Raw genomic sequence first — 14462 nt, forward strand, 5'->3', positions numbered from 1 at the left:
TTTTTACAGTGAAGAAGCTGCCTTCTTAGTCTGGCCAGCTTTCCAGTGTAAGAGAAAACACTCAGAATGGAAAGAGACTTTGTTTAATTTGAACATGAGGGAGGTGAGGAGATTATCACTGTACTTTCAGGCAAACCTTGTGTTGCCATGTATTTTGTTGTGGATACAGCCCTTGATGTCCCTGCTGCTGCTGTGCTAAGGAGATCTGTTAGCAATGGTTAAAAACTGTCCTGTCTGTTTTGTGCTAATCAATTTTCTAATTTACTTGGTTTTGTTCCTCTTGGGAAAGAAAGCAAAAGGACTGCAGTCTGTGAGTTTCTTGTGAAGAAATAGTCCATTCATACTGAGATCTCTTCTTTGGCTTTAAGTGGTAAGACTGTTTTGAGCCACAGTTGGGCGGTTGCTGCCAGCTTCTTTGTTGTAATTGAACAGTCTGTAAAATGGAAAGCATAACGTGGTGTAAAGGATTCTAATACAGACGTGAAGTCTTTACTTTGTGCTGCATAACTAAGGCACTTGGATCAGGACAGTGTGCTCACACGTGCTAATTGCTCTTAGTCCACAGAAATGCACCCAATAGGATACACCACGCATCGGTCTTGTCTCTGCACATGCTTCAAGAGTAGCAAATAACGTGCAGTGTGTAAGTTCTTAATTTAGTCAGTAGTATCTGTCCAGCCTGGATAAGTGTGCACTCTATTAATAGGCCAGTTTTTTTCTAACTTGTGTAAACACCTCACAAAATCTGATTTGTGGATTAGAGAAAGCAAATGCTATCATTATTAAATGTGAGCAAATGATTTGGGAAAAGGTGATGCTAAACTTAAAACCAAGTGTTTCAGGTACTGTGCAGTTTGTGTTCCCTCACGTGCTTTTTTAACTAAAACTCAGTAGCTTCTGGTTCCCAAAGTTGTGCAAGCACTAGGAACCTGACCTATATACCACTACCTCTATGTTTCCATTTTGTTCTTGTATTGTCTCTTTGTCAGCTCCTCCTCATTCCACAATGAAATTCTTCCTTCCTCCTTTTATAAACTAGCTTTTCCTAGCGTTTGTGCTGAGATTCATCCTGTGCACGTTGCTTGTTCTTGCTGATGTGCTCCAGGAAGCTGGCTGGGAAGCTGGGATCTGACCAAAGCTGAGGGCTCTGCTTCCTGAGTGGGGGCTGTGAGCAGTGGTTCCCCTCTGCACTGGAAATTCCCCACTCTGGTTCCACTGTCTGCAGGCCGTGAACAGCTGATCTCATGTGGCTGGCTGTGTAGGCTGGCACATCCTTCAGTCTTCCAGTTGTGCAGCTCCATGGCTGCTTTACAGATAGTTGGGTTTTTATGACAGGGTCAGGGTATTCAGATAAGAGTTGGAGTCATTATGCCAAGTCCAAGGTAAGCTAGCATGCTGAATTGGAGTAATAAAGAAGCTGCAGTTCTACTCACTTCTTATCTGTAGGGTTTTTGTTGTTTTTAACATAGACTTAAAAGAGTTTAGAGCAGATGAGCAGTTTGTGTTACTGAGGTGTCTGTCATGTTCCCAGGCACTGCGGGAGTCATTGCAGGGAATATGAAGTGATCTCTTATATAGAGGTTTCTTAAACTTTTTTTTCAGACTGCTGTGGCCTGACTGGTTCTTGAAATGCCTGTGTACTCGTGTGGTTTCAGATCCCTTTATGTTCTGACCCAGATAACTGAGGGTGACCCTTAGAGTGAACTTCTGTTCAACTAAGGGCAGTTTGAAAGCTTAAACTTTTAAGAAATGCTTACCAATCCAGCAACCCCACTTTGACAAGCCAGAACGAGCTCCCCTATTGGAGGCCATGTGGCCTTGCCATCTTCTAGTTGCTTTCCTTTTTATTTTCAGTTTTATTTTTATTTATTTATTTATTTAAAGGAAAACAGCACATAAACTGGTAGCACTTGATCAGGAATGTCTTACACCTTTCCTGGGTGGTTTTGTTTATTTGTTTTGTTGTATTCTTGTTGTACAAGCTTGCTGCTATTGCTGCTAGGGTTACTGTTCTAATGCTGAGCCCTAAGCCAGTAAGGCTGGTGTGCAACAGTAAGCTGCTTGGGCACTTGTTCAGGGAAGCAGCTCTATTTTTGAATAGAAGTCTCCTGCAACAGGCCTTTCCTGGAAGAGTATTGCTTTTTACAGATTCTAGAACAGCGACCAAAAATAGGCAAAATATCTCCTTCATCTTCCCAAGTGGAAGTAAAGTGTTAATTTGTTTAAAAATGAAGATGTTTTCCCACTATAGGGGGAAAACTAACTAAAGTTTAGAAATTCTTTCAGCATAAATAATTTTTGATTCTGATGAAATGAGTGACAATCTTCCCATCTTTTCCTCTATTTCCTTTGAAGATAGATCCAAGTAAACTTCACGGGAGAGGAGCAGTATTTCTTACCTGCAGGTCTCCTCCATGTGCATATATGAAAACAATTCTGCAGTTCTGTCGTTGAGGTCTTCTGCTTTGGGACATTTGATGTTCTTTAAGTATCTTCTAAAATAGCATTGTTTATGGTTTTTTTTCCTTTGGGCAAACCATTCGCTATGCACAAAGTCACATCACAGAATGGCTTTGTTGCACTAACAAAAAAGAGCTAAATGAGTGTAGCTGTGCTATATTACATTGCAGTGGCAAATAAGAGAATTCTGCCAGTCAGTGGTGGCTTCAGGTGTTACTTTCTTTTGCAGTTACCTTTGCAAAGGTTGTGATCACTTGAGGTTGTGATTTAGAGAACAAGTGGATCTGTATAAATGTGGGGTGATTTATTTCAAAACATTGTTTATATTTAGGTGATTTTTCAGGTCTTTATTCTCTTTGAATGAAGTCATTGGGAAATGAGATGAAGTTTTGTTGGTATGAAGTAGTTTGGATAGCCCTGATATATTCTAGGATATTACCAACAGAAAAATAATTGTTTCTGACAAGTGAAAGAATGGTATTTATTGATGGGCATTTAGGAATCACTACTGTGGTATATTGAACTTGATAACATTTTTCTAAATAACACACTTGTGTTACAGGTGTCTGTTACTGTTGCCTGCTTCCCAGTAGCAAGTATCAGGCCTATGGCAGTCCCCTGCTGGGAAGGGGGCTTGATCCTGCAAAAGCTACTGCAGGAAAACAGGCTTACTGAATGAACTTCTGGAATAGCCACCCATTTATTTATTTATTTTAATCTTTATTTTTTACTTGAACCCTTTTTGGAGCCCAAATTTCACAAACAGAGCATCAGTTTAGCCAGAGGAATGGACTCATAGCTGTTAGGGGCTGTAGAGTGCAGTTTGCACTTCAGTACATTTGAGTTCATATTTTTTAGTTGTCCAGAGTGGTGAGGAATAAGTTGAATCATGTGGGAGTGGGGTGCTAGTCAAGCCTTATAAGGTTTGACTGTATTTCCTGCAGTCATCAGGTTCGGAAGGGAAGAAATGCTCCTTTGTGGCCAGTCCAGTAAAGAAGCCATGTTCTGACATTTGCTTGTGATTCTTATGGGATTCTCATTCATGTTTGCTGCTATTTCTAGACAGAAGACTTTCTAGAAGACAGTCAATGAACTTAGTAGCATGAGATAGCATTCTAAAACTTTAGTTGAAGCTGGGAGTTTGAAACTGAAAGATGGCAGGGAAATGCTTTCTACTTTGAGCTGATGGTGGTAACAGCAAAGGGAGTGTTGTGTGTGGATATTCTCTAGGCAAATCCAAGGTTTGAAGCCTGAAACTGTAGCCTGAGTACTGTATGTGTACTGGCTTCACCACTACAGCTCATCCTTGAAGTTTGCCTTCTTTGTCTTAGCTCTGTAGTTGTGTGGGTTTTTTTGTTTGGTTGGTTGGTTTTTGTTTTTTTTTTTTTTTCTATCTTGGTGTCTTTTGTTTTTCCTTGAGGGCCATTTAACTCAGTTTTGTTGTTTGATTGTATCTGGATTTGTAAGCAGCTGTTCTTTTAAGGGCAGTGTGGGGCATCTCCTTAAGCCAGCATGGTTCCTGAAGGCTGCTGCTCTGCTGTTCTTCCTAAGAAATCAGGTAGAAGCAGCAGTCACGGGTAAGTAAAAAAAAAAAAAAAAAAAATCAAATCAAATCTGAGGCTTAGAATTGTACAGTGAACATCAGAGTTCTTATTAAAGCTTCTGAGTTCATTAAGTAATAACCTTTATTGTTCTACAGACAGGGAACTCTTCTGATATTTGCTGTTCTTTAACAGTCCTCTGTTTCAGTGAATGGAATTCCATGAGCAGACTCATCAGTCTCTCTGCCTTCACCTCTTCCAATCTAACATTTTCCATTAGTTTCACAAAAGTGGAGTAATTGATTTGTAAACATAACTTACAGGGTTTAGTATGGTGACACTTGGTCAGCAAGTGTTAGTTTGGGGGTGTTTTTGATGTGGATTTATGAATAGGTGTGCATTCAAATAGTAAAACCTACTGAGCTGTAATCTGTTCAACAAGTTGATTCTACTGTGTTATTTGGAACTCCTGTTTCCAGTTCCAAGTATGCTCTTCAAATCCAAGTAATTTCTTTGTCATACCTTCAGATTCCTGTGCTTCTCTATTTGAGGTGGTTGAAGCATTTCATTTTTTCTTTTATTGAGATTTTTGGGAGACTACTTAAGATTGCTTCTGTTGGCAAATGTTCTAGTAACAAATATAAAACTACCTTAGAACTGTTATGTAACTAAATAATTGATAGTTTGAATTTCTATTAAAGAATAAATGTAAATTGGTGAATGAATGGGAAACTGTCCGTAAGGGATGCCTGAGGCCTTACACTTCAGTTACAGACAGTGCAAAGTTAATCCATCCGTATGTTTGTCATGTATGTTGAATGAAGCTCTGCAGATGCCTGTGCCTAAGTTGTGGTTGTCACAGTCCCTCACATGCTGGCAGCTGAACAGTAAGGTGGATGAGGGGTGTGATGTGCCTACAAACAAAAGCAGTTCTAATTTTTTTGTTGTTTTTCTAGCAAGGTCAGTCCTCCAAGCTAAGGCGGACTTATATTAACATTGGTGCTTATACAGAAGGAGGTTGAATTTCAGAGTGTGGCAGAGTTTGAGAATCCAGTCCTTAGGTGCTCCTGAATGTTCTGTATGATGTGGAAAACATCTTCCAGGGGAAAAATGAAAGATAAAGTTGTAGAGTATGGATTAAGTCTGTCTGTTGCTGGGAGGGAGGATGTTAATACCCACCTGAGGGAAGAGCATTCAGAAAAATCATATTGGGATTGAAATTTTAGTGCACATGTAAATAAGTGGAACTTTTCTTTCTAGGTTCTCTTCTTTTGGAGTCCAAAATTAACCCGAATACAGCGTACCAGAAGCAACAGGTAAACATACTGTTTTTTCTTTACTTTTAACAGCAGTTGTTTAACATCAGAAATAGTCAGATTTCTCTCTATTGCAATCAGTATTGTATGTTTGAGTATCTGCAATAGGAAACAAAGTAGTGCTTAACATTTATGTGCATTTTTTTTGAAGTTACCTGTTCTGCTTCCACACAAACATGCAAACAGATTCTGTGTGTGAAATAGAGAAAGCACAGTTGTGACAATCACTGATTAGCTGAGGTTCTGAAGGATTATAGTATCTGAAACTTAATGCCATCTGGCTTTTTTCTTAGTATTTCTGATACTGTAGCTTTCAATATAATTTCTGAAAGAGAAGACTAGAATTCTTTAAAACTATACGTATACCTTTCTTTTGGCTTTTACTTGAAAGATGGATTTGGGTTAATACTGCTTCAAAGCATATCATATGCATCAAAGTAACTTCCCAGCTGTAGCCTGCACCTCACCTCAATTATTTAAGCCACACATTGTGAGGCTCCCAAAGAATGCTCTGTAGGTGGATGAGGAGAAGCAGACTGTAACTCTTGCATTTCGCTTGCTGGTCTTACTGAGATGGATGCTGCAGGGTACTCTTAGGGACTAAAAATGCTGAACCAAATTGTATTTTGTTGCACATCTGGTCATTTCAGACTGCTAAAATCCTGCCAGGTGCATTGAATGTATTAAACTGTTCAAGCTGAAGGCTGAGGAGTATTTCCTTAGAAACATGGGTGCAGTTCAGTTTTGCTGGCAGGCAGTTGCAGTGGTTCAGTGGCTACAGCTGTTTGTAGGCTTGCATGCTGAAAATGAGTAGAACCAGTCTGGGTTAAAAACATCTTGGAAATATTTTGAGTTTACTCTGTATCTGCCCTTTGATATAATTCATCACACACTGTATAAGCAGTCAGTACTGAACAACTGGTAAGGGCAGTGTGAAGTGGAGAATCGATTGCAGGGTGTAAGGAAGGACAAAACCAGCAAAGATGCTAAGCAAACTAGCTCTTAGTTGTAATCCACCCTGGCTTGAGGTCATGGTTCTCTGACAGTTGCTTCAGCTTTAGGACTCCTAAAATAATGTAGAATATCTCACAGCTTTGTGGCGTAGAGTAAACTTGTTTTGCTGTTTCAAATCTGCTCATAGAGCTTTGAGGGGCCAGCTTTGTGTCAACAGACTTTCTGTCAGATCAAGTGTGCAGCCTCCTCAAAATAGGCATAAAATTGTAAAATCAATGTAAACCACTACACCTGTCTGTCAGTACAACAGCAGTACATACTTCTGCTTGTTGCTAGTCCGGGCTGAGTGTGTATTGTAACCTAGAGCTGAATAAATATGATGCTGATGATTGCAAAAACATGGCTAGAGAAATAAAAATATTAAACATGAATCTGACCTATTAGAACAGCACTTTATTTGCTGGAGGATGGAAAGTGCCAGTCCTAAAGCTTCCAAATGCTATGTAGACAGAAATTTATAGAAAAAATGTTTTCGTTATTTAAGGAGTGCAGCCTTTAATTGAATTCAGGGCTCTTCTCTGAGCCTTAGGAATACCAAATCTTTCTTGGTGTGTGTAGTAACCCTACTTTGCAGCACACTGTTTTTCAAGTAAGGTATACTCATCCTTTTGCTCAGTAAAAGCCAAGTTCATAATTCAAACATGATTCCATCTAAGCTAAGGTTGGAATGTGGCTACTGAAATGAGCTGCTTCTTTCCAGCTGCGTTTCTCACAATTCTGAACAGTGTAAACTCACTAAAACAGACAAAAATCGACTGTGGTACTCCAGACACATTTTCTAAACTGGTTTTCTCTGCACATCAGTGGACAGACCCACACAAGATCCACTGATGGAACCGTGCAGTAGAATTCTGAGTTTGCTTGCAGTTCTCAGTTGTTCTCTGGCAATTTCAGTAAAATATTGTAGGAACTCAAGACTTGAATCTTCAGAGTAACTCTTCAGTGAGATGTTCTTAAAGTACTTCTATTGCAATTTTTTATTGTGAGGATAAACCTGCCCTTTTAAAGGAGAGCACAACTATGCATTGAAATTGTTTTTATCATGATGCCCTTAGCATGTGGCATTTTGGTATCCGATGGAATGAAGGGGTAAGTTCTGACTGTCATCGAGGCTGACATGAAGCTTGGAAGAAAAAAAGTCTTTTATTTAATGTGATTTGTGGTTAGAAGGAATAAGAGGTGTGATAAATAAGTATTTGGGGGGTGCTTCCTATGTCTATTGTTCTGGGTCCTTCAACATGTTTATGAACACCCCTTGTAATAAACAGTGAAGTTTCTTTGTTTTTTTTTTCCACTAGTGTGAGCACCTTCTACCTGTCCTGCAGCACTTTTGGCAGCATTAAACAGATTGCCTCTTTAATTTCAAAGATTACAAGTTCTGTAGTCAGAGCTTACATACACATGTTTTATGGTAACTGCCCAGCTCAGATCCTTATTTGTAAAAATAATGATGAAGACCTGAGTAGAAGCTTGCTTTGCTCCCTCCTGTCTCTTGGCACATAAAACATCCTTGGAGACTATGAAAAGCAAAGGAAAACACTCTGCAAATCTGAACTTCAAGTCAAAACTCATCAAACTTTCTGCTTTAGATTTCTTGTTTTTTAGGATTGTAAGCAATGCTTGTTGTTTATTTTGGCATATTCAGGTTTCTGTCTAGATACAGATGTTAATCTAAATGGTGGTAGGTATCACTGCCCACTTCTTTGGAGAAGAATACTGGGCAGATCTGCTCTGGGACTTGCTTTTCGTACGTCAATGTAGTTCTGAGCTATGTCAGTTTGCACAGCCTGGACCCCAGACTTACCCGCTATCACAAGGCTTAACACAACTCAGGGTAGTAAGAAAGCTTGAGGACTTAACATCCCATGGCAAAAAAAACCCAACAAAACAGACTTGCTCATTAGGTAATACTTGCAGACAGAAAAAGTGCATCAGAGCAACCACTTGTGTTCCTGTACGTTATCATTTTATAATGAGAAACCAACAAAACGTATAATGGTACAACTTTATGAAATGTACCGGATTTAGTTCTATAGCTCAGAGCTTAAAAACAAATTCTTTTTAGTAAGTGGAGAGAAAGCTGATAGGAGTGTAAAGTCGGGAATGCATTTCAATACACTTTGACAGAGCTTCAGCAGTAGAACAATGAAGATTTGTAACATCCATGTACATTTTGTAGCCCAGTGCCTGAAACAAAACTTGGGTACCTTACAGCTTATATCCATGTAGTCTTGCCTTTGTACTGCAGACTTTGGTGTCTTGTGTCCTCTGCTTTGGCAGTCGTCTTTCCAGTTTCCCACAAGACTACAAAGCTTAAATTCATCTGGAGTACTTTTACTAGCTGTGTAGGTGGAAAGTATCTACCCCTGGATGATGAAGCTCAAACTTGTTCGTCACACAGATGCTTTTGAAAAGAACCAAAAATGCACTGTTAGAATGTTCAGAGAAGATGAACTTCTGATGCTTGCTGTCAGAAGCAAGTGAACCAGCAGTGGAACTTTCAATAAAATTTGTGCTTATTGTAGCGAAGATAGTAAGGAAGTGTGTGTTCTTTGTGGGGTGGGAGGAAAAGAGAGGGGGGTGTGACTGCTTGTGGTTGGTTCATTTAAGTGGGTGATCAAATTTCTTTATCTTGACAAATTTTCTCATGAACTCCATTTTTCTGCTGGCAATGACTGCTAGGCCAGTGGATTGAGGTTGTTATATGAGTAAATTGACTTTTTCCATGGGTCAATTACATGAATATGCAGCTGAGAAGCAGCAAACTGGGAAAGTCAGGTATGACTGTTAAAGGCTCTCATAGAAGCTAACAGAAAACATTTTGTCAGAAGACTGAATGTGGCCTTGATGTGTTATTCCAGTTTTGGAGATAATCAGTTAGCACATGCAGATAACCAGGTTCTGCATGAAGAAGTGCATAAAACCAAATTCTGAGTTAGCTTTGCATTACATTAATGAGGTGAGACTTTTTAACCTGAACACTTCGCTGTAGCTTGCCATGATAGCTATGTATGTGCAACTCAACAAACCTGGGTAGTGCCACTAGTTTATTTTATAAGCAGTAAGTTAGGGACTGTACTTCTGATTGCAAGTTGAGTAACAAGGTTCTGAGAACTGGTTTGTCATGCCATTTAAAATATAGGCCATGTCCAGGCTCAGGAGATAAGGCGGGCTGGCTATCAGGCTGTCCAGGAGGGTAGAAACAGCCTTACTCTGAACTTTCAGTGGGCTGTAGGAAGGGATTTGTTCACTCTTTTTAAACAAATAAATGATGAAAGGCTATCCAATGTGGAGCACTGTTGCTTCTAGATAGTAGCCTTGGTCTCATGGGAATGAGTAATAGATGAGTAGGCATTCACCTTTTGTTTTAAATGTATTTTCAGAGCTAACGAAAAAGAGCTGCAGAGGAGAAATAAGTTTTCTTGATCCTTATCACATTAGGAAGGAGATCTGAAAACAAAGATGCTAGTTACTCTTGAATTCCTCTATGGAATTCCAGGGCTTGCTTTGGAGAATGTATGAATGCAGTACAATGCATGTGCTAGTCAGCCTGCTAACAGTTAAATAAAACTTTTTTGAAGTCTAATGAGAGCATGTCTGCTGATTAATGCTATGGGGGGAATTTGAATCTGGTGGTGTGTATCCAGTCACCTTTCTATTAAGGAAAACAAGCTTTTGGGAACTGATTTCAAAACTAAATCATTCGGCAGATATTAAGCCCTGTCCATTTAAATAAATGACCACTGTTTGCTGACTTAACCTGTTGCAGAAATGTTTTTGAAGATGAGCTTTTTCAGGAATGAAATCTCAGGTGAAGATGTAGCTCGTAGAAGCGGCTCTTTGAAAACCCAGCGTCCTGTTTTTCTAACCCACCAGAGCCCATAAAGGAGCAACAGCAAAATGCCAGATTGTATTTCAGAAGTTTTGACATAGACTGTATGTTTACAAGAGCACCAAGAAATGAAACTCCTTTGGGATTTCTTTATGAGAATGTAGAGTGTAGGTCTGCTAAAAAGAGCCCACGTTGAGAATTCTTGCTTAAGATTTAGAATTGCGGATTATTTTTAAGCAATCATAATGAGCAATGATGCGAAAGTGAGGATGAATTTCTGTAAACTGTTTTAAGGCAAGAACAATTTTTCTCTGTGCTAAGGTAATGGTGACACATCCAGCTGGCACCATTGTCAAAATATTTTTGTAAAGCAGCAAATGATTTTCATACTTGGAACAGCACACTGAACCGTACATAAGAAGTTTCCCTGTAGCCACAGTATTTTTCAGAAATCTTGCCAAGTGCTCTATTGCGTCTTGAAAGATGTGAGGAATAAGAAGACTGGGATTCTTTGATAGCACTCAATATTAAACATTTTGATGTTAAAACATTTGTCTTTTGTCTGTGGCTCGACTGACACAATGCACATGGGGTTCAACAACGTGCAGCTCCGCGTTTAAATTGTGTTTGATGACAAGACATAAAAACAAATTTCCAAACATTCATTTTGGTTTTCCTGCTCACTTTCTTGTCTTAAATGTACCCATTTTTTTTCTGCATTATGGAGGAGATGTAATATTTTTGACCAGATTGAGCCCAAACAGTTTTCTGAGCAATCTAAGATTGGGGGTTTTATGTTTATAGGAGGTAATTTGTGGAGCTCATCTCTTTGGATCTCTAACCAGTAGCTAATGTTAAGGGCATTTAGGCATGCTCTTGTTTATTGGGATGGAAGAAGCATCTTCCCATCTTTCTTAAGAAGTATTAAGTAATTTCTGATGGATGCTTTTGCAGTAGCAAGACAATGTTTGGTGTTTCGAAGCAGTGTAGTCCTGTCCCATAGCTGAGAGATCCGCAGCAGTTGGTTGTTGCTTTGTTTTTCTTTTTTTTCCTTTTGGGCCTTCACTTCCAACATTTTTGTAAACTGTTTCTATACTCGTTATGTGTCAGCAGGACTAGATGTTGTCAATCTGTCATTACCAGAGTATGTGCACCATGACCTGCCCTGCAGAGAATAAACTATTAACTGTGCCTTTCTTCCTCCTTTCGTATTTTGGAGGTGGTCTTCCTAAATCCCTTTCTTCTGTCTAACACCTCCTCCTCAGCCCTTTGGAAATGGAAAGGTGAACTGTTTGCCATTTGCCAGGTAAACCTTTCAGTGCTCTGTGGTAGTACAGCTGCTCTGGTAATGGCAAATTGATTATGTTGTGTTGCTTGACTGAGTCCTGATGGAGCCAGGTGATCATGCTGCTCAGCTGTGATTAATTTCAGGAGTTTCTTGTAGGTGAATATGAAAATCCAAACATAAGATCTCTCTTATCTTCTGTATTCATTTAAATATTTGAATTGTATTAAGCCTAAACAATAATCAGTCTTAAACATTATACATGCCTGGCAAATTATAGTGCTTTTGCCAGTTTTTAAGGTTAATTCCTCTAGGAATTATCACCATAAGGAAAACCTATGCATAATGAAGCTGTAAGTCTATTCTGTGATTCTCAATGAAATGTGATGTCTGTTTTTTGCTAGTGAGTAAGCATAATTTTAGCCTAAAGTGAAATGACATCATTTTTTGAGGCTGTGTGTATTTAGTGTGGCCATATTTCAGCTAGCTCTTACAGGAGAACAAGAAGACTTTAAAAATAAAATTTGGTTCAATATATAATGCAGATTCTGATTTACTTTGCGGGTTTTTGTAAGCTGTTTGGTAAACTTATCTTATTGCGGGGTCAGCTTTCCCTTTCTGTATGCCAATTTTACATGCAATTTGAGGGCTCTGATAAACTCCTTGTCTACTCAAATAAGTGAATAAGTAGATGGGAGCTTATGTTTCTGGGTAGTCAGTCTAGCTAAGCACACTGTCAACTAACTTCTACAAATCTAGAATGAAACTTCCTTTCAGAAGTGCAGTGTGGAATGACGTGCATGGTTCAGCATCACATGTAAGCAAACTCTTAGACATTTAACTCTGTGTATGTGTGTGTTCAAAGATCTGTTTTTCTTTAACGCTTGAAGTATTTTGTAATTCCTTCAAGCAGCTGCTCTGTGCATTAGCACAGTGTTTCCTGGGGCTTGATAAAAAAAAAAGATCAAGACAGTGATTTTCACTTTTATCTTACAAAAGGTTACAGTTTTGCTTGGTCCAGTTGAAGCAGCATTTAAAAAAAAAAGAAAAAAAGCAGTATTAATGTTACTGTATCGTATCAGAGGCTACATTGAGGTAAACGCAGGCGTTGTAGATAAGCCTTTTGAGATTAGCAATTTTATGATTGTATGAATCGTGAACTAAAACTTTCAAAGTTATTTTAGAAGGTACTTATTCTGATTTATGAAGAAGTGTTTTTAATCCTAAGAATGGAAGTAGGATGTTCACATTTGCTCTGCAATGCCATTCTGTGGTAAGTAAGTGTCAAGCTATACTTATTTTAAGATTTTACTCTTTAAGCATTGTTTAGTCTTGGAAAACCAAACACAAATTGCCTGAAATGAAAAATCTCCTCCTCTCTTTACAGGATACCTTGATTGTGTGGTCTGAAGCTGAAAACTATGATTTGGCACTTAGCTTTCAAGAAAAAGCAGGATGCGATGAAATATGGGAAAAAATATGTCAGGTAAGTTTGAGAAATGAAAGGCTGAGACACCAAAATCATTCTGTGTTCAAACTTTGTAGTCTCTTCTAAGAGGTGAATATGCACAGAGTAGATAAAAAGTGAAAACAAAACTGCCCTCTTTTCCACCTTTCCCACATTTTGCATGTTTAAGTTGGAAAACTTTCCCCCAGAAATCTGATATGAACATAAACTGTGATTTTTTTTAGAGCTTTTTAAGGTCATTTTGTTCAACATAACTTTATAGATCTCTTACCTCCCAAGGAGGTTGAGCACCAAACTGAGTGTTCAGCAAGTTTCCTAACAATCACAAAGTTAACTTTTTCGTAGCGAGAAGAATGAACAAATTCTTAGTTGATTTTGTAATGTATTTCCTATGAATTCGACTATAATTTTTATGTTTCTTTTTCTCCATTTTTCTTTCTTCTGTCTCTCTTGTCCTTCTAGTTCATATGAGGGCAATATTGAGTTTCTCAAGAGAAACTCATGTCCATGTGACATTGCTTCTGTTGACTGTCAGGTTGTGAAAGAATGATTTTGTAGTTGAAGTAGGAGACAGCTCTTTATCTCTGTGTTATCACCACAGAGCTATAATTCTTAGGGTTTAAAGAATAAGGCAGTTCATATGTAGCATGCAGATATTTTAACATGCGCTTATTAACTTACTGTGTTTTACCACTAAGTTGCTGACTATATGGTCATGGAAACAGTATTGTTATGGAACAGTCTGCTCAGTTGTTTCTTACTGACTGACCTAAAAGAATGTAGTCAGTATATTCACTGACAGTGGTTCGGTTTGTCCTTTGTTGGTTTTGTTGTTGTTTTTTTTCATTTTTATTTTCTGTTAATTCCAAGCCTTGCAACTTTTCTTAATTGCTGTGCTACATTAGGTGGAATTCTCTATTTTTTTCCTAATAATTCCTTCCTTACGTGCACCCTCCTTGTGCAGTTCAGCAACTACATAGTTCTCTCCACCTGTAGCTTATTTTCACTGATTTCAGAAATAAAGCAAAAGAAAACAGGTTTCATAACTGCTTGTGGCTAGGTCCCTTTTTTAACTCCTGAATCTTTTCAATGCTTTTCCACCTGTGTAAATAAGTATGGAAGCATTTTTAAGAACCTCAGCGGTTAAAGGACCAAAAGTTGGGGGCAGAAACAAAATGGGGGAGAGGGGAAATTGTGTTCTTGGGAAACACCCAGATAAGAAACCCAGCTTCCTCAGCCTCTAAATAAAGAGCTAGTATTTTTGTAAGAATCCAGTCTCTTTACAATAGCGTGGTCTCAAAACAGGATGTATTTTTGTCTTGTGTACTTTCAAGATCTTACGTTTCCTTGGTTGTTACAGCTTTTTCTAAAAGGAAAACTTTGATACCACTTATACTGTAAGTGGTTGGTGATGAAGAAGCAGAAGAATAAGTGGCCTTTAACTGCACTCTGGGTTTTAATCCACGTGTAGGCTTGCTGTTAGCCATGGATTGTTATTTCTCCCAGATTTTCATTTATTATTTTCTGATTTGCGGGTTTAAAAAGA

At 38.6% G+C, this 14462-nt stretch overlaps 1 protein-coding gene across 1 annotated transcript in view; it reads left to right on the forward strand.

Annotated features, from left to right (window-relative positions):
- The window catches only part of PPP4R3A (protein phosphatase 4 regulatory subunit 3A), a 35800-nt gene that overhangs the window by 2288 nt on the left and 19050 nt on the right, over positions 1-14462 (forward strand). The window contains exons 2-3 of the mRNA XM_072337503.1: positions 5262-5317; positions 12836-12934. Coding sequence (XP_072193604.1) covers positions 5262-5317; positions 12836-12934 — 155 coding nt within the window. The remainder of the gene's footprint in view (positions 1-5261; positions 5318-12835; positions 12935-14462) is intronic.

Source organism: Excalfactoria chinensis, chromosome 5 (assembly GCF_039878825.1).
Source record: "Excalfactoria chinensis isolate bCotChi1 chromosome 5, bCotChi1.hap2, whole genome shotgun sequence".
Lineage (NCBI taxonomy): Eukaryota > Metazoa > Chordata > Aves > Galliformes > Phasianidae > Excalfactoria > Excalfactoria chinensis.